At 34.6% G+C, this 20,537-nt stretch overlaps 1 protein-coding gene across 5 annotated transcripts in view; it reads right to left on the bottom strand.

Moving 5' to 3' along the window:
- Positions 1-20,537, bottom strand: part of UBR1 (ubiquitin protein ligase E3 component n-recognin 1) — a 73,701-nt gene that overhangs the window by 16,635 nt on the left and 36,529 nt on the right. For 3 of the 5 annotated variants that reach the window (XM_054201502.1, XM_054201506.1, XM_054201501.1), the window contains exons 23-35: positions 19,834-19,936; positions 19,278-19,326; positions 17,124-17,278; positions 16,067-16,166; positions 14,170-14,279; positions 13,049-13,138; positions 11,563-11,750; positions 10,201-10,406; positions 7,119-7,212; positions 4,525-4,677; positions 4,064-4,161; positions 3,305-3,398; positions 1,896-2,044 (exon numbers count right to left, since the gene is read on the bottom strand). In XM_054201502.1, coding sequence (XP_054057477.1) covers positions 1,896-2,044; positions 3,305-3,398; positions 4,064-4,161; positions 4,525-4,677; positions 7,119-7,212; positions 10,201-10,406; positions 11,563-11,750; positions 13,049-13,138; positions 14,170-14,279; positions 16,067-16,166; positions 17,124-17,278; positions 19,278-19,326; positions 19,834-19,936 — 1,589 coding nt within the window. The remainder of the gene's footprint in view (positions 1-1,895; positions 2,045-3,304; positions 3,399-4,063; positions 4,162-4,524; positions 4,678-7,118; positions 7,213-10,200; positions 10,407-11,562; positions 11,751-13,048; positions 13,139-14,169; positions 14,280-16,066; positions 16,167-17,123; positions 17,279-19,277; positions 19,327-19,833; positions 19,937-20,537) is intronic. The other 2 variants (XM_054201503.1, XM_054201504.1) reach the window with 1 other exon arrangement.

The following is a 20,537-nucleotide window of genomic DNA, read 5'->3' as shown; positions in this document are numbered from 1 at the left end:
AATTCCCGAGCTGGAGTACAATACAGCTTTCCTCCCTGAGTGCATTGGTTCTAAAGGGATAATAAAGAAAAAATAAGCCAATAAAAACAACAAAGATAACTCAATTGAGTAAAAAGGTATTAATTAAAACATTTGTGCTTTAGTCACTATAGTCACTTTTCAGAGATGAATCAGTACACTTCAAGATCTTGGAATTTTATTTTTTTTTGTTTTCATAAAGAGTTTTTTGGTTGAGAGGGGTTTTTGTTTGTTTTGGGGTTTTTTTGGTTGGTTGGTTGGTTATTTTTAAGCCACCTCCAACGAAAAATTCAAGTGTTTCAACTTAGCACTTCCATACATCAGTTTAACACACAATATGTGGAGCTGATGAGGAAACGTGAAAAATCAGATTGCGATTTTTAAGTGTCTGGCTTCAGGCAATAAAAGCAATTCACATCCCTCGGGTCACTGATGCTTTGAACCTTCTCTAGAGACTCCACTCATACAGGCAGCTAAGGTTCCTTGTCTAGGCAGCTTGGCTACGTGCCTGTTAAATGGTTTTAATGACGCATCCTATGACTAGATTCAAAACCAGCATACTGGAAGCTATGTAGCAGTTTTACTTTACAATTTCATGGAAGCCTGCTCTATTTGTAAACAAAAATGAATAATCCAAGGAAGTGTGGCCTAGGATGGGTCAGACTGTCACAGTGGTCCCTCTGGTTTTATAATCTTAGCCTGGTGAGGCATCAGAATTTTCTACTTCCGACATATGCCTTCAATATCACACCTGTGATAACAGTTGTTGCATTTATACACTTGCTAGCAATCTCATCTCTGACAGCCACCAAGGTCATTTTTAGATATTAAATGAAAACAATGTGCTCAGCATTAAGTGCATAAAATAAAGCTGGGCGGCTTCCAGTCCTCTCCTGACCAATTTGAAAACTCTGACACAATCCAACACTAAAAAGATGTAATGAGTTCTCATGACTGTCCCTGCCTTATGAGAATATTCCCAATTCTTCTACAAACCTTTTGAACTCTTGATTCTGCACTTGGGTCAAGTCCACTATAGATTTAAGGTAGACTACACTTGTAACTCAACAGCTTCATCAAGAAAAAATGGCATACTTGGCAAATCATATTTATGCAGATGCACAATTACATTCTCAATTCCATCAGCATACATTTCAGACTTATCTCTTGCCTCTCTCCCTTCCTGGAAGCTACTGCAGCTTTATCTACAGCTTCATGTTTACTACACAAATTTATTTCTGTATATAGTACAGAAATGAAATGAGAATGACTGCTAAACAGGTACACTAGCCCAAAAAATGCAATCATTTTTTATGGTAATTATTTTGCCTTCAAAAAGAGATTCATGCTACAGAATGTTTGGCTCGTGTTTTTTTCTACCAGGATTCTGCTTAGCAATTTCAGAATACAAAAGACTATACTACTACAAATTCCATGAGAATTCTTCAAGAATAGAGACAAAAAGAAATAACAAGGGAGGCAGTACTGTTTCATAGTTGTTAGATAGTTATCTGTGTAGCAGATGCCTGCAGGTCAATGATCTCCGGCAGCCTGAAGATATCCATTGAACATGCTTAATGTTCCAATTAGTAACGTGGAACATGATCACTCCCTGCTCTCTCACACTAAACTCAATGTTGGCATTCCATACCTTATTTTATACGCTACCATCTAACAAAACCATCCTGTTATTTATATTAGATTATAGATTAGCATTCTATTATTATATATGTAATATACATTGTTATACGATTACATATTGCTCTTATTTATGTAGAACTATTACTATTACTATTTATACTATCAGATTTTATAAAATTATACAAACAAGTGTAAGATTTTCAAGCCATAAGGAATAAACCCAAATTATGCTTTACCTATACACTGGATGGTAAAAGCACATGTGCTCCAGGTCATCATAGGAATCCTGTAATCAGCTTCATTTGGAGCAACTTTTAGCCCAACTCTATAAATGGTGGTGGCAAAGAGAATAAGCATCTCCTTGATACTGCTTGAGTATTTGGCTCTGCAAAAGGAAGTCAAGATAATTCCAGGCTGAATTATTAATAGTGCTCATTGCTTACTGGTCAATCATTAACGAAGTCGAAGTCATTTATGAAAGAATTCTTGAATACAAAGGCTCTTTGTCTATACAGAGGAGAAAAAAATTTCTAGTTTCCAGTAGTGAACAAGTACCTTGACATAACAGGTTCCACAAATTGAGAGATTAAGAGCTGCCAGGCTAGAAGAAGTCGGTTTCTGTATACTGTATTATAATTCACATTCAAAGAATGCAAACATTTAAATCAAAGTAAAATACAATGAAAAAAGCAAATGCAAGTAAGCAAGTCTAGTTAAATGCTGCAGTGAAAATATATCCCATCTCAAAAGGCACTAAAAATGCAAAGACAGACATTTCAAATGCCCTTTTAGCATTTAAGCTTCTTTCATCTGCCATTGGGTTTGTTTATGCATATACATTTATACACAGAAAAGTGCCTAGGCAAAAACCAGTACAGTTTTAATGGCTTGTGTTTTTTCAAAGTCATACACAGAACTTCGTAACAGAAATAGATAACATACATATTAATTCTCCAAATCTTTACAGCCAAAACAATTGTACCACGAAGTTTGGGGATTAGCCACAGTCATACTTAAACATGACATTGTTTAAGCACAAACTGTAGAATCTTTCCTATTGAGATGAGTTATCAAGAAAGAATTAGATTCACCTATGATGTCCGGCAGAAGTAGCAGAAGTAGAGTACTTATAGCATGATCTAAAAAGACGACAGACAGCTGAGTACACTTAAAAGTATCTACGCGTCCATTCTGTTTTAGTGGGAGCGTGCTTTTGTGCACTGGAATAGAAACAGACAATACAGCCCTACTCCTGTGAATAACCTATATTACATTATTGCATCCAAAACCAAGTGAAATCTATCCCTGCAACAGCCATATAGCAGGAAAATTAATGCAGACAGGCATAAAATAACTTGCCTAGAGGCACAGGAAGTGACTCAAATCACTGAACTGTGGATTAGAAGGTTCCAGACTCCTAGCTTTATACCAAGAACATAACTACCACCAGATTGGATTTGACCTAGAAGTCCATCTAGCTCTGTATAGGTCTGATATTCAGTGAAAGCTTAAGGAAAAGTATAAGTAAGCCCATATTGAGACCAAACAAATCATATGCCTTTCCTTCAATACAAATCCTGAAGTATACCTAGGTTATTTTAGGGAGAATTAACATAATGCAGAGAGCACTTCCAGTAACACTTACGAGGACTGAACTCCAAAACTAAGGATGGAATGGAATTCCAAAGCAGAGTTCCCCATGCCCTTGTTGGTGAAAGCTGGAAGACTTTGTTTCTCTCCTTCCAAAAAAAGAAAAAAAAAAATTAGATTCACATTAAAAACCAAAGAAGTGGTTACAGTTTTTACAGTAGTCTAACAGAAGTAAGATAATTTTTTATTTTAAATTGATTTGAAAAATAATTGTAAACAGACCTCACCAGCCAAACTGCCTTCTAACCCTCCTCGTTAAGTAAACATTTTCTTCTATTCCCAGAAATACGAGGATTAAAAGTAGTGCTTTGCTGTCAAGGAAAAAGAGCTTTCCTGCATTGTAAGAGTCCAAGGAACAAGCTGATTCTCCGTACCTTCTGTTTTCTAAACACTCATACATGTTTTTATTTTGGCCCTTTAAATTTAATTTTTCTCCTTTTTACTGCATCACAGTCAATACAAAAGTTTAATTAACTCTGAGTGTAGTTGGTGGCTATCCCCCCCAAGTTTACATAATTCTCCTCAACAGGGAAGATGGAAAGAATTTAACAGAAACCAGAAAACTGGTGAGGGCACTATGAAATCAGGACATCAGCTCAGAAAGGGCCATGAATTTATCTGCAGCTTTATTTGACACTCTCTTGACTGACAGCAAAACATGTTCTTTCTTTGAAGTTTTCTGTTGGTATTAGTTACAACATGTACTAGCACATGAGATATCCCACAGAATAGCTTCAAGACCAAGATAACAAACCTTTAGCATTTTTCACACTGTAGCCTGATATCCTGACTGTGATAATCTCCAGCCACCTGGCCAGGGAGAGAATTTGAGCTACTGCCTCCGCATCCTCACTGAAAACAGAAATAGAAAGCAGGTTTTACTTTAACAGTCAAAGAATCACCTGATCTTTAAAAACAGAGGACCCATGTAAATTTTAAGCAAACCGTACAAAATGAAATGTTAGGCCAAATACTAGATCTAGGTACTTGCCATTTGATATCAGCTCCAAAAGATAGCCAACCCAAGATTTTTTTTTTTTAATATTTTTGACTGCCCAAACCAGTATATTTGGCTGAATAGTCACTAAGGATATATGCAGTCTTTTATATAGATTAGGAAGGCCAGCTCCCTTGCAAAAATCTGAAAAGTCAATCTGCTCCAAAGTAAAATTTTATTTTTTTTTTAATTAAAGGCTATGCAATCTGGTAATTCACCTGTTTATTTTTTGAGCCTGCAATGGAACGATAGGAATAACAGTATTGCACAAAGATTTGCAAAGTGGACAAAGATACTCTCCATTCTCCAAGTCAAATATCTGTTCAACATGCAGACGTTGTCGAAAGTTCAGCTGCATGGCTTCAAAGTACCTACAACATTGGAAAGGGAGTTACTAGAAAATGGAATGGCGCAGATGTGACATGAAAACAAATGTTCAAGTAATTAAAATTGTTATTATCTAGCAAGTACTTATCCAAGCCAACAAACAAATCTTTTCCTTTGATTTTTAACCCTTTCATGTGCTTAGACACAAAAATAAAATAAAACCTTTGGCTTATACATGAACTCATGCAAAAATGCATGGTATACCGCTCATGCAAAAACGACAGCAACTTTTCCTTGCTTTGAAGAGCCTTTTAAATGTCATTAACACTTTTACAGACAAGCAGTCCTTAAATTTTCTACTCTTCTCTCACAACATCTTCAAAACAATGAAACACTGCATCTAGTATCTCTCATATGCAACTCATTACAGTAAGTTTGAAACAGGGATTGTACATATTTTGATTTCATTTTAGGAAAAACTACTGGTAATATTTCATGAATGAATAACAAGCTATTCATGGTAATAAATGAGCCTCATGACTAGACCATTAAACTGTAGCCTTATTTTAACAGGAAAAAAGGATAATTTATATTACAGTATCGCACTTGAGCTATTTTATACCCAAAAGGAAACTAAGAAGTAACTATCATCTTTTTACAGGTTTCATTATAATTTTGCTCCCCTGATGGATGCAGTAAGCCTTCAAATTTCATTAATGTCTCAGTGGTATTATTAGGAACAAAAAGATCCAACATTCAAATCTTCTTGCCTGGATACAAGCAACTAAATTCAGTACTAACGTTCAGACTGGGTATATAGGATCTTCAAGACAGATATGAAATTATCTAACTTCCCCACTATGGTAATAACTAGGGGTTATTATTATTAGTTTTGCTTTAAATCATACATCTTAAGGGAAAAAACAAAATCCCATTTATCTAATAAGAGAAAGTGTGCGTGTGGGGGCATCTGCAGAAGTTCTAATTATTACAGAGTATTTAGGAAACTATTCTCTTACAATCAAAAGAAAAAAGATACATTTATTTTCCCACATTCAAACAACTATGTTTTTGCAAGCAGCTCCTCTTCCTCATACATGGCAACTACAAACATATTCCATTCATCTGAACTCATACTGTTTTAGAGAGTATTTTGCAGTATTTTTAAGCTGCACAGATACTCTAGAAAGGTGTGTCAGGCAGCACTTGGAGGAATATTAGTATGTTAGAATGTCTGTTATGTAATAAATAAAAGACTATACTCAAACCTTCTGTGCCATCCCGTATGAGAAGAGCCTGTTGTCCATTTTAATCCCATTTACCCATACAGCAAGCCATCTTTTCTTAAAAAGTGCAAGGGAACTGAGCTCCAAGGTTGCACTACTTAGATCTACGCAGATGTAGATGGATCTGCCAAGAGCAGATGTATTATACTCAAGGAACATACTGCCGTATCTTTTTAACTGTGTGCACCTATTTATTCTGTACCGATGTTTTATTGTAAATATATATGTATCTATATACACACACATATAGAAAGTAAATTATAAGCACTAGAAGTTTACACAGATTTTTTTTTTAAAGTAAAATGGCACAAGTACAAACAACAAACCTCAAGAGATCGTTTATATCATACAACAACATAAAGTAGCTTGCAAATGCATGAGCCAACTCTCTTATCTGTGGATAATACTTCAGTGCGATTATTTCTGTTGTTATTTCACACTATTAATCTTGTTCAGAATTGCCTGACCTATGTAGATTCAAATGCAGAGAGCATTAGCTTTGCTCTCTGTAATCCTACAAATGTAGATGCAACCAGGATGACTATATTCTGCAAGCTAAGTAACTTGGCCTTTTAGTATTTCAGGTTGCATTCTAATGCACCACACTTGGTCTAAATTGTGGGCTTCCCAAAACAATAGAAATCTAGTGAAGTTCTTAAGCACTGTATCAATTCTTCGTTTTTATTAAAAGTTTGTTCACCGATAGGGGAGGAGTGGAGAAGAAATACTGGTAGATTTAATGATTTATATTCTATTCTAAATGCCAGATTCTCCTCTAAAGACTCACTGGAACAAGACAGCTTCATCCTTTAAGTACTGACCCGGTGACAGACTTTCAAAGTATTGTTGCTATAGAGGGCTCACCTGGAAGATTCCTACTGGTGCTCATTGGCTTGCTAAAAACAAACCCACTAGATACAGTTTCTTATTCTTGACCAAATTTTACCCCATTGGTTTTCTTTGCATGAATTAGTAACTCCTTAAGAGATTCTTCTTTGGGTCATAGAAGGCACTACAAACTTTTAATGATTTTCTTCATCAGGTCAAAACTTCTCTTGTGTGGTATTTCATTTTTAGATGAGTAAACAGTTTTGACTCTTTAATTAAATATCCACTTACCGTTGAGTGTTTTCAGTGTGCACTTAAATGTTTTGGAAAATAAATTAAAAAAAGAAAAGACTGCAAAGACACATCCTTACTTCTGCCAGCAGGCTGCATGCATTACATGACCACAGCTTCCCGTGTGGGTCCCACAAGGCAAGTCAGGATGCATGAAGAGAGGATCTAGCGTATCTAGAAAGACACAGCAGAAAGAAATTACTGAAAGAACAATACCGTAGCTTCCCATCAGTATGAGCAGAAACGAACAACAGAACACAAGCCTTTGGATTTTATTTTGCCCACAGTCGCAATTAAATTCCATTTGGCTAGCTTTTACAGACCAATACTCCAGGAAAGCAATCACAAGATAGAGCCCACTTAAACTACTGAAGGCTTTCAACAAAATATAAAAGCAACAGTAAATTGGTTAAAAAAGAAAAAAAAAAACTCGTTAGATTCGCTATCACTGAAGTTTTTAATGTATATTTTATTGTATTTTTAAATGGAAGAAAATGAAAGGACAAGAAGTATTAGGCACTTCTCCAACTCATCCCATATATTTTTTTAAACCACTGACATGAGCAGCACTGCTGAATAACAAAGTCAAGTCTATTTCTTTCTAATCTTGCATAATTGTAAACAGCAAACACGTTAAGTAATGGTGCCTTTGTGCTGCAATGCACTCACAGTGAGACTCCATGTCCCCCCCTAAAGATATCTAAATAGTACTCAACTGAACAACAGCAGTCCTCCCAACTTCATCTGGTGGACTGTTTATGATTTTGAACAGATACACCCGAATTCAACAAAATGAAAAAGGAAAAAAAAAAAAAAACGAACAAACAAAAAAACCTAGCACCCAAATTGCACTGAAAATATAGTTCTATTTGACAGCAGCTGAAGCTGCTCTAAATCAAATGGAGACTGAAATAAGAAAGTGAACGTTGGTATAATGATAATTTGCCACAATCCAGACTTCTGCTGTGGGAACAACCATTTTTCCACTTACTTAGATCTTCAAAGAAAAGAAGTTCTTACATAGAATCATAGGCCTACTTACAGGCCTGCTTCTAACGGACAAGCTGCAGAGGGCCATGCAGGAGAGAATAGGTACTATAAATAATACACAAAAGTGGCTTTAGGAAAAGGAATTTCGTTCCCTTCTTTTTTCAATTATTTCAATAGCCCAACATGTCACTACAGAAAGCTTACCAGCGTATCTGACTACAAGAGCATAGGATTTAATTTGTACTTCAGAGTGCCATAGAAGAGAGCAAAACAAATGGATGCAATTAGTACATGGCCTAGATAAAAATTCTATACAGTTGGCTCAAAATTGCCATTACCAGTAGTTCGCTGTTAAAAACAAACATGGATCAAACAGAATTCTGTAGAAGCTTGTCCTGGGTCTAGGACTATTCAGTATTTGTTAATGACCCAGAGGAGGAAACACAAAACATCTTATTAAGTGGAACAACTTGGTAAAGGTTTGCAAGTATGATAGAGAATAGGGTAATACCCTGGAGAAATAAGAAACAATGTTCAACTTCCCTTTGCTTTAAAAATTCTATTTGATAACATCCAAGAGTGTACTTCTAAACTGAAGCAGAAATAATGAATTGCTATTTAAATGAATTTAAAGCTATTTGCTAGACAGTAGTGTCGTTAAAAAAATAAGACATAGGTTTTATTTTGCTTTAAGATCTGACCACGAATCAACAATACCCTGTTGTAAAACAGAAAAAAAACCATTTGAAAATAAGTAGCAATTTAAACTACAAGTTGTAACATCCTTGCCATGCAAAGGCAACAAACTAGAAAACATCTTGAGAGCACTGTGCATCAAGTAGGACAAAGACAAAAATTCTAATAAATGAGAATAAATTACCTTTCCTTCTCCTTACCCACAAAACCAGTTATCCTGGTCAAAAAATTAGGGTGGCTTACTAAGTTTCTTTCTTGACAAATCCATTTTTGACATTTCCTACTGCTTTATTGTCCGTCTTTATTTTTTACATTGTCTTATAAACTGATCAAAATTACGATCAATCATCCAACATACTTCAGAGGCATCCATGAGGGATGGAACACTCAAATTTTTAGTACTTTCTCATTTCACTTCCATTTTTTTGGTGGGGTTTTTTGTGGTTTTTTGTTTTGGTTTGTTTTTGGTTTTGTTTTTGTTTTTTTAAGACAAATACTTGTTTGCCCTTCTTAGCCTTCTGAGATCTCCACAATCTCCTATGCATTTTAAAAAAATAATTAAAGACTATACTGAATACAATGGTTCTGATAGTACTTTCAATATTACTTTAATAATTGCCAAGGAGAATACACTGAAGTTATCTAGATATTGTTTCAACTTTTCTTATCCCACTCTGGACTGCATTTCTCTCTTTTTAAAACTAACAGCTATCAAGCATCCATCTTATCTTGAATTATTATTTATTTTCTTTTCCAAAAAGAGAGCAAAAAAAGTCACTGAGTACTTAAGTTTTCCCTTTTCCTTCTATTTATTTTGTTTCTTTCCCTTAAGTAAGTGACCGAAATCTTTCTCATGTTTAATCAACTGTTACTTACAAAAAAATTCTGGTTGGTCTTTGTGTTTCCTTCTACCAATATGCTATTACGCAGCTCTAATGCTTTTGTTTGTATTATTCTTCTGTATTTTTCTTTTCATCAGATGATATCATGTGATCCTTGCTTACACTTTTTTTTTTAAATGTTGCTGGTTTTATTACTGCCTGGACATAAGGAAAAAAAAAAACCCAAACAAAAAACCCCCAAACCAAATCCTCCTGAGGCTGCCATATGGGCCTTTGATAATGTTCATGTATTTCCTCCATATTGGGAAAGTTTGCTGCTGCTCTTGAATAGACAGGAACTGTTAACATTCATGGATTTTTTCCAGAGTGACCACTTCTACCCAATCCTTAAGTTTTATAAAATCTTCTTGTGAGATTAAAACATGTTCTGATTTCATAGGGACAAATCAAAATCTTCATAGACTTCTCATTTTTAAGTTTTAAAGCAGGGATTTTAAAACAATTTTAAAATTTTCACTTTCTTTTTATTAAGTAGGGTAAGCCATTTAGCAACCTGACTGAAGACAGAGTTCAATTAGGTTCAAAGCTCTAGATACAGAACTGCTTGTAGTCTAAAAGAACAAAAATCACATACCCCCTGAGAGTTCAAGAATTCTGCTCCTATTCTGAGTTAAAGCAGTTGATTTCTGGACACAGGCAGATAATACCATGGCAGCACTTTCCAACTTTACTTCCTGCTCCTCCTGACAAAGAATACAGGTCAGAACTTCTTTCTCAGCAACAGATGGACCTCGTCTGGGACCCAAAGCAATTCTGGAGTAATCAATTGCTGAAGACATGCTGTAAGACCATAAGTGATATAAAGTGATATAAAATAATCAGACGGCTTTTTCTAAACAACCTTACCTAAAAGGGTCATATATTGCTAGCATTTCTGGTTTTATACCAAAGTGCTTTAGAAAATCAAATGGTGACCAAACAATGAAGAAACACCTCAATGCTCACTGAAATGCAGTTCTCTTTAAAAATACAAAATGGAAGCCAGCTAACATAGGATAACACAATTAAATGGATTCAGACAGCAGGAAATTCAGGAAGCTGTATTCAATGTAGATTGGATTAAATATATTTTAATTATACAGACATATTAAAATTGTTTCTCATTCTTGAAGAAAACATACTGAAAACAAATGTTGCTACCTTAATTCAAGGCTTTGTGACACAATAAGCTTCCTTATTTTTTTTTAAATATTCCTTATTCCAGAGTTCAACAATGATTTATAGAAGACCGCTTATTAAAGAGCAAAAGCACACAGAAGTGATTTGTACTTTTTTTTCCAGCAGATATCTCAGTTTTCCTGATTAGTTTTGTGCAGCCCCAATTAGACCAAAATTGTGAGGTGTATTAGGTATACTGTACTGTTGAAGCATCTCTAGAAGAGGAGCAATCCATATCAACAAAATTATAACCAATATAAACCAAACATCTTCAGTATGAAATTAGATTTTAAGAAGTAATGAACAGAAATATCAGCAACTTGAGCTACAAGAAGCATATTTTCTTCATCACAAATTAACCTTAAGGCATATTGGCTTTCAGATTCTTTCCAAATTAAATACTTAAATTTTCATGTAAGGTAGACAGTCACATCCAAACTTACAGTGTTGTCAACTCAGCAACTTTTTGTTGACATTTTTTTCAACTGTTAAGAAATATGTGTCCACCATTTGAAGAAATAATTAATTTTCTAATAATTTATCTTATGCTGCTCTACAAAGCGAGTCCACTGTTCTTACATTAGCATACACATGCTAGTTTACATACAATTCTGTAACAGAAGATGACTTAAAAGTAAGTGGAGACACAAGTTTGCTGACTGGGATGACACAATCTGTCCCTTGAACATACTCTCAAAATTTTCATGTAGCAGACTGAACTTATGTAGCAGGCAATGAACTCTTCCCACTAGAACTCTGTATGTTTGGTTTTTCTTACCTTTCCTCCTCCATAATAGAATCTTCTTTCCCCTGTGCCTCTAGTGTGTTTTCGTACAGAAGCTTATGGGTTTCAATGAAATTCCTCTGCAGTGCAGACATCTGGGCCATTATCTTCTGACGGTGCAACCTAGCTGCTTCTGCCTTTCTCTTCCGCTCTGCTTTCTCTTTATCCTGACTGCTCTGTGTCTTACAAGAAAAAAGAATAAAAAAATCACAGGCGACAGAGAACAACAAAAAATGAGATGAACCTTTCCCCAACTATACGCATTCTAACCACTGACACCAAATTCCTTAATTGACAACACTTTAATGATATAAAAAAAAAAAGTTAACTGCTAAAAGAAAAATTTAAAACTAAAATCTTAAATTAACCTTGTCAGAACAAAGAGGTTTTTCAGGGGTCCACAAAAGGTCACTCGTACAATCTCTTGCCTGGAGACAGGATCAATAACACCTGATCCATTTTAATTAAGTGCTCGTCCGTTCTTAAGAAACTTTAGTGAGGTGAACATCACAGGCCTCCTCCAGAGTTTTGTTATTATTCCCCCCATAAGCAGAATTCCTTTTATTCGATTAACTAAGGCACAAATTCAACTTTATACACATTGCTTCCATTCACAATACCATTACTTTTTGAGGAAATGAAACAACAACAAATTGCTCAACAAGTAGTGGAACTGTAAGAGTCTCGCTTCTTACTGACTTTTGCATTTTGTTCCCTTACCTTATCAGATATCATATGACACCTTTCTCAAAAAAGAAACACAGCATATGCTGTGACAAGTTTAGAGCTATACATGCAGTGACGAGCCAAGAGACTGTCTGGCAGCAAGCTGTTGCCAAACAGAATGTGTAAGAGCAAACCAGCCTGTCTTTGCACACTATCTAAGGCTAGCTGGATTCTTCTTTTCTATTAAATTGCCAGTTAAAAACAAAAAACAAACACTCATGGGACTCCAGTAATCTTCAAAATTTTCATTTCACTATGTCATTTGACCACGGGATTCAAAAGTTATTTTGAGGGAAGCGTAGAGACTGATAACACAGACGGAATAATCACCTAAACCTGATGCCTTTATACAATCAAGGCAAAGCACATTAACCTCTTCGTAGGTCACGTAAATTACAAGACGTCATTTTAAGTGGATTTGTATTTCTAATTATTGCACAATGACAACATAATAGAAAAGGTGACCAAATCATAAAGATAAGAAATGGAGAAACAAACACAAATTACTTCTCACCCCACCTCAGTTGTTTCTTTTAACTTGGAAGTACAACCAAAACCAGATTAGCTGCTGATAATTCCACAAAACTTGTTTAGCATAAATTTCATTTATTAAAAATATTAATCTTGGCACCTAAATCCTATTTGTAGGCTATATATCAGAAATTAATATTTTAAAATTATCATTTTAGGTAACCTTTTTGAAAACAGCCATTCAAAACATTAAATACAAGGCTTCCACAGAACATTTTATTACCTCATCACCTTTTGTAGCTTCTGAGCCTGATGTAGCTGCTACTGTTGTCAAACTAGATTTTTCTCTCAATCTTTTCACTGTGTCAAACATCTAGGAATAGATATTTAGATGTTAAAAATAAAATGCAACTTGGCTCTTATGAAAATATAGACAGGATTAAAGCTCTTGATATTTAGTTTCACATTATTTTCAGGTTTTCAAATGGATGAAACCAACAGCCATACTCATAAATAACAAAAATATTTAACTGAGACCATATGCGCACTCCCGTAGCACTGCTGTGTCTGCATCCTAAACCTGATGAGCGCTGCTCATTCTTCCAGCGCTAATACAGCTAAGCAGCTCAAGCATTTGTACATCAGAAGAATGGACAGAGACTGCTAGCTTATTTCAACTAGGAGAGATGTGGATCATCCCATGAAAATAGTCATTAAAATAACGTAAAAGCATATACATCTGTAACAGAAAGCTTTCCAGCATGTACCAAATTAGTTGAAAGAGCCTTCAATTTTTACTTACTGTTTTCTCCAGCTATCTTTACTTTAATAAGCATCTTGGAGTTTTGATAATATTAAATATTCTACATTTACTATAGGTATCATTAAACAGTTAAATATACTTTTAAAACTACACTTTTACTTTCGCCCTTCGAATTTTAGAAGTATAACTTCTCAAAAAGTCTATCAAACCTGCCTGCCTAATGTACCAGGATAGTCCAATTTCAGTAGCCAAGGATAGTTTTGGAACGCTACTATGGATTCTTACCCTCTTTTCCAAAAGCACTGTCTTCTATGTTTGCCACCTAAAACAACAAGCCACCTAAAACAAGAAGCCCAAAACGGAACAGGACAGTAATACTCCTGCTAAGCAGAAGCAGCAGCCTCCTACATTAGAGGAGGTGTCACTGGTCTAGAAGTTCTTCCCATCTCTTACTGGGTAAGAACAGGGAGTTGGATTCAAGAAACCTCATGTCGTCTGGGGGGAATAAAATGTTCCAATATATTAAGCTTCTCAAGAAATCAGTGCAGCTGTGAACACTGGGTTATATGTAGGAATCATAACATCTTTCATAAATGCTTTTTAAGTTACTAAAATCAGATCATACTTATCTCCTTGTGTACCTGCAGTATCCAATTGACTGTGTCCTTCTGTGCCTCTAACTGAGGAACTCTCTTTAATTTTTCCAGAAGCATTAACACATTCACAGCATTCAAGGCCGAGCTTCCCATTCCTTTACAAAGGGGGGAAAAAAAAAAAAATAAAAAATAGAAAAGCATGGGTCTTCAGGGGAAAAAATCTCTCAACATTTTAATGTATTTACAATCATGGACTTTAAAACATTGCCAATTATATAACACACATACATGAACACAACATTTGTAGTTCCATTTCTGTTTTAATTTCATCTGTTTATTCCAGTTAAATGCGACATAATCTTTTCCCCTTGTAGATCAATAGTTTTTGCTACTTTCAAAAGCAGAAGAACAGACAAACCCAGATTTCCCTTTTGCTTCAAAGAGAAGCAGTGAAGTTCTTATAGATTACCTAAGCTTGCTAACAGCTCAGTGTGCACAAGTTTATTTCTATCACAAAAACTATTATAATTACAGTAATTATTTGCTTTCTCACACTTTGGTAACAGTTTATAATGTTTTAGGCCATTCTCTAACACAAGCATGCTTTAAAATTGAGACCATTCTCTTTATTATATTTCTTTTGCAGCACTTTCCATTTGAAATGAATTTGCACATTTTTAGAAATGAGACAAATACATTACAAAAATTTTTTTGTTTGTTTTTAAATAACTTCTCAGAAAGAGTTTTCTCACAAAAACACTGTTTATTTTTGCATCCCTTATGTATCAATAGGGCTTTGGTTTCTCTGGTTACGCAAAATTCAAGCTGGCAAAGAAATTCTTTAACGTCTCAATTGTAATTACTTTCAGTGTATTCCTACAGGTGACATGTAGCTTCTTAAACATGTTCAGTGTGATGATAATACTTCTTGCTCAACAATAAGAAAAAATAAAATTTGAAAAAGCGAAATGGCAGTGTTTTTCAAACTCAGTGACACCTCTTTAGACAAGATTTTAGAAAAACTAAATAAAGGCAGTTCAGCAGCTTTACGTATTTATTTATGTAGGAGGTATTTAAAAGACGTGTAGATGTGGTGCTTAGGGGCATGTTTTAGTTCTGAACTTGGCAGTGCTAGGTTAACAGCTGAACCCAAAGGTCTTTTCCAACATAAACGATTCTATGATTTTAGTTCATAATTCTTATCTCTCTTTCATCTCTCAAGTGACAATAAATGTTTAGCTTGATAATGGATTTTTTTTTATTTATTTGTTCTTACACAGTGAAGGAGAAACTCTAGATAAGGTGGAAGATTATTTAGAAAATGTAGATTCCAACTCCCACTCACGAGTCTTGAACGTAAGATTAGGAAATTCTCTGTAGGGATTTGGAAAATTAAAGAAAAAGAAAAAAAAGCACACTTCATATCCACTAAGTTTTGCTTCTGTTATCACTACCATAGTAAAAGACTTTAACTTGCAGGTAAATGCATAACTGTACAGCTCAGGAGTACAAAAGATTGAGACAGTTCACTTAAAACCACTCTCATTTTTCAAGGAGTTCTTAGTTTCCATGTCAATAACGTTCTTGCAAAGCAAGAACCATTTTCAGCTACCTAATGCTAGTATTACTTCATTTCTTTCACAGGAAGAGAAGCACATCTCCTCTTCAACATACCTGGCAATTTGGAACAAAGAAAGCTAGTCCAAACCTGGTTTCTTGGTTATTTAAAAACAAAACAAACAACAACAACAACAACAACAAAAAAAACCAAAAAAAACCCAAACACCAACCAAACACGTCACAACTTTAGCAAGTTTTAATTCTGTAGCAAAAATAAATCCCTTCTAACTAAAATCACCGAATACTTTTCTAGTTTATTTTTGTCCTGACAAAATCAAGTTAGCCTAATTTGCTCTGCCCGTTTAAACAAAATGAAACATACGTGTTGCTTTGTGATAAAAATCAAAGGTTACTTCTTCTTCTGGAGACTTCTGTAACTGCTGCTTCTCTTCTAGTAGCCCTAAAGAAAGGAGATGAAGCACCTACAGAAAGAGAAAAACAGTAAATCTCATTCACTGTTAGAGGTCTGGAAAACTGGCATATAAAATAAGGATGTTTAAGATAGTTCTGTACTATATGCTGATTATATCTATGATGAAACACAGAAATAAGAAAAAGTGCAGAGATCATACATGAAAAGTGAAACAACTATATACAGTATAATTTTCCTGCATATTACTTGTACTAAAATTAAAAAACTTGCACACATTTTACATTAATAACATATGAATCTTGTCATTTTGCGGATACAGATCTATGAATATTTGGTTAATTCCATAATCCAAAGATTAGCAGCTAAGGGAAGGCAATTAAATAATCCATGCACTCTAATTAAGAAAACTGATTAACTCAACCAGTCTGTAAATTCAGGTCCTAATCCTATAAATATTTAAAAAAAAAAAAAGAAAAAAATACTTCAACAATGTCAGTAATTCCTTTTTTTAAAGCATAAAGTCACTGTGGTAAAATCAAATGTTTTAAATACTTTAAAAAATAAATTATTTCATGACTGAGGCCCCAGAGACATTTACATATTTGGAAATTTCACAGCTTACAAGATGAAGCAACTCCAGTTTCCCTAAGATGATCAACGGGTTACTTACTTGCACATGAATTTTCAAGTAAAAGATGAAGTAAGGAGAATTACATACTGAAACAGCTTCAGTGATGAGGAAACATGGGGGGAAAAGCAAAAAAGAAGACTGAAGAATATTCCCGATTTAATACTATTGTGTTTCACATTTCTATTTTACAGTGGAGACAAATAATTAGAAATATTTTCTTTTTTGGTAAGATTTATAAGAACAGGTTTGGGGACAAAAAGTAAATTCTTACCATTCAAAATTAAAGTTTATCTTTACACATTTTGATCTTATCACGAGCGGTTAACATGGTCAACACAAGAATGACCATAGGAAGAAAACCAGCGCTAACCATACCATTTGGATCATAGCTTCAGTCCACAAGTGAGTTTCCAGTTCCACTGCTCTCTGTAGAATAGTCCGCAGTATGTGCATCATAACATCACAGTTCAGAATCCTCACCACGTTGCTGAATGCAGGACTGAAGTCTGGAGGAGGAGGTGGTGGCAATGCTAGAAAACGGTCACGTGCAAATATATTAACAAGCTGGCATCTCAACAAAGATTGCAAGCAAAAAGTCGAGAGCACAAACATACTAATTCCAATGAAAGAACAGCTAGACCTTTAAATTAATAAAAACACACTCAAACACAATTGCTCACTTAAGTCAACTTTTATCTTCAGCAAAACTAAGTACTTTTAGTAAGTTCTTATATAAAACATATGCAAACTAGGGTAAACAATCAATCACAAGTACTTAGTTGTATCTGTAAATACAAATACTTTGCACTGCCTGATCATTTGTGTATCACTAATAAACATATAGTGTTTGTGTTTTGCAGCAAATTTAAAGTTTTCAAGTAGTTAAACAAGAGTGAGAAGTGGATCTTCCAGAGCGTGGTGTCTCACACTACAGTGTCCCATGCCTTATATGGTTGGAGCGCTAAATTTTTCCTGCTGCTGGGGCATTTTGATAGTTTCTAGCTATCTACATTTTCTGAGTGAATATTGAAACCATGTGACATGGTGTCTCACCCAGAAGCCAAGTGCAATCTTGGCATCTCCTAACAGCAGCTCAACTGATGCCACAGCCTCTCCCTACCTGGGAGCATTGACTTAACTCTTCTTTTGCTACCTGGATGCCTATTTTCAGAAAACTTCTATAAATGTAATGTCTGAAACCGACAATCTTTTGGCAATTTAGACTGAATGAATTATAAAAAGTTACTGAGGTAGCCACATAAAAGCATATGCACAAAGCATTTGCAACAAAATGGGTAGTCTGGGGGGAATACACATTAAGGTAAACCGTTACCTTTGTATTCTGGAACTGTATTGTGTGATTACATGAATGTGAGTGTCTGACAATTACATCTAAATATTTGCATTTTTAAAAAGTTCTACAAAATAAACATCCCTGCTAACATTAATTGCTGAAGTGAACAGGGGGAATAAAAAAAACTTAGGCACTATTGAAAAAAATCCATCAACTGTATAAAATAAACAGTGGAGGAAGAAACAAAAAGTAATCCAAAGATTTTTTTTTTTCCTCATTATTTTCCAGATGCCGTAATCTTCCACGTTACTTACAACTGAAGGAAATTAATTTTTTTCAGAGAGAATGTGATTTCTGATTTAACTGTGTCCCTCCTAAATGACAATGCCAATTTATTCTTTTTCAGTTCCAGGGTTTTTCAACTGAAAGGAAGCCAAAGCAAATAAAATTTACTCAGACTGAATTTTAACCAAGTATGTAGCCAAGAATGAAAACGCTGTAGTGCCCCTGATTGTACACAAAAATCAAAACAGGCTTTAGAGTAGAAAGCAAAGATTACGGTATTCAACTGAAAGGGCAACCTGGGAAGAGAAAAATAATTGTCTGTTGCAACTCACAAAAGCAGGTGATAGTTGCTTTTTTTAAGTTGTTTATTGTACTTAATTAGTTCAGCTTACAAAGTCTTCCTCAAATCAAGTCAGTTAGTGCTCATGACTTGAATGGGTAAAAGTAAACTCAAAGGGGAAATAACGTTTATGTTACAATAGAAACATGGGGCTTTATCGTTATCTGTATTTGCAGCTTCTAAAAAAGAAAATTTTGATTTATAAAACTTAAGCCTCAAGTCTCATACTTACAGAATGGATATGAGCACTAGTTCCTGCGGCAACCTGCTCTACACAGCATTATAATATCTTAACATTGTGCTAGAGAAACTACTCACAAAAATAAAGTTTTGCCTCCTAGTTACTCCACCATAACAACTAAGTTGTTCATTTTGTCAATGGGTACTACACCATGTTTATTTGTCTACACGGAAATTAAACTAAAAATTCCTAAAAAAGAAAAGAAATGTCAGGTTCTAATTAATTACAATTATTACAAATCACAACAAATTTAATATGAACTCGACTAACCACGATTAAGTCATAAGACACCTCCCAAAGTTCATTTTTATATGCACAACTACATATACTACTGAATTATCACATTTGTTATCAGTTTCAAGTTTTTACCTTCATCTCTGTTTTCTTGTTTCCTTCTTTTCTTTTGTGTATGTTCAGCCTACAGAAAAAGTAATGTTGTATCAGCATCTCTACAGAAGTACGTAATGAAACAATAAGAAACATTAAACTGGAAACGTGGCAAGATACATAGTACTTGGTCGCATAACTAGAATCTTGTCTGAAATCTGTTCAACAATATTGCATTTTACATTTCAATTTGTAGTAGAGATAAATAATTGGACATACGTGCTTCCTCAATAAAAGTTATAAAAGCAAAGTTTGGGGTTTTCCCATTCAAAGATAATTCTTATCGTATTTTGTTCTTACCATAAACAGTTGACACAGTTAATACAGAAGTCATCCTAAGGAAAATACTAATGCAAACCACACCATGTCAATTTGTATTAACAATCTTAACTTCATTAGAAGTTTAGTTTTGAAGTTAACTGCATATACTCTTTACTGAATTGGTTTCTTTAGATTCCATTGATTCAGCAAAATTCTTTAGACATTGATAAGTATTTACTATTTCTTAACCTTTGAGAGTGAATCTTACACTGCTTACCTTGCTGTGCTGGGTCTTAGTATAGTGATAAAAGAACATATTGAACTCCTTCAAGCATTCATCTTTCAATTCATAAACTCCATGGCCAGACACACCCGGTTTCCTTACAGAGAGATATTTCATGACATGCAGATTAATAACGTATGTTCAGCACATCTTTGAATGTAAACAAACCAGTAACACCATTTATTTTCTAAGGAAACGCTAACAAGAAGAGGAACAGTGATGGTTGCTTCATTAACTTATAAAGAGCATAGAGTAAGTACAGTTATCAGTCTTTAATTTTCAAGACTGCTTACTACTGTAAATCCTACCCAGCAGCAAAATATTTGTAGTCTACACCATCTACAGTGCACCATATAGCTTCTGAGAGGTAAATGCTTTTTAACTTTATGGCTTAGAATTTCAGACATTCCATGTTATTGGATAAAATTCATTACTTGCTTTAACCAAAGTACAAAACAAGTAATACAAAGAGCTACTTTCCAGCCAGCGAGATTTTTTGAACCTTCCATATAATTCCCAAAGCAAAATTCCTAGGTACGCCTAGAGTTGCCCTTGATTAAACATAAACAAGCGAGCCACATGAAATTTAAAATAAGATAAACTAAAATAATTAAAATTACAAGATATTTTTGTGACAAAAAGAGCAGACATTTGTACTAGTATTTCTCAACTGCTGCAATTGATTGTTCTATATTTGC

The sequence above is a fragment of the Rissa tridactyla genome, chromosome 4 (assembly GCF_028500815.1).
Source record: "Rissa tridactyla isolate bRisTri1 chromosome 4, bRisTri1.patW.cur.20221130, whole genome shotgun sequence".
Lineage (NCBI taxonomy): Eukaryota > Metazoa > Chordata > Aves > Charadriiformes > Laridae > Rissa > Rissa tridactyla.
Note: the sequence above shows the minus strand (reverse complement) of the source record. Positions and strands in the feature narration are given on the sequence as shown.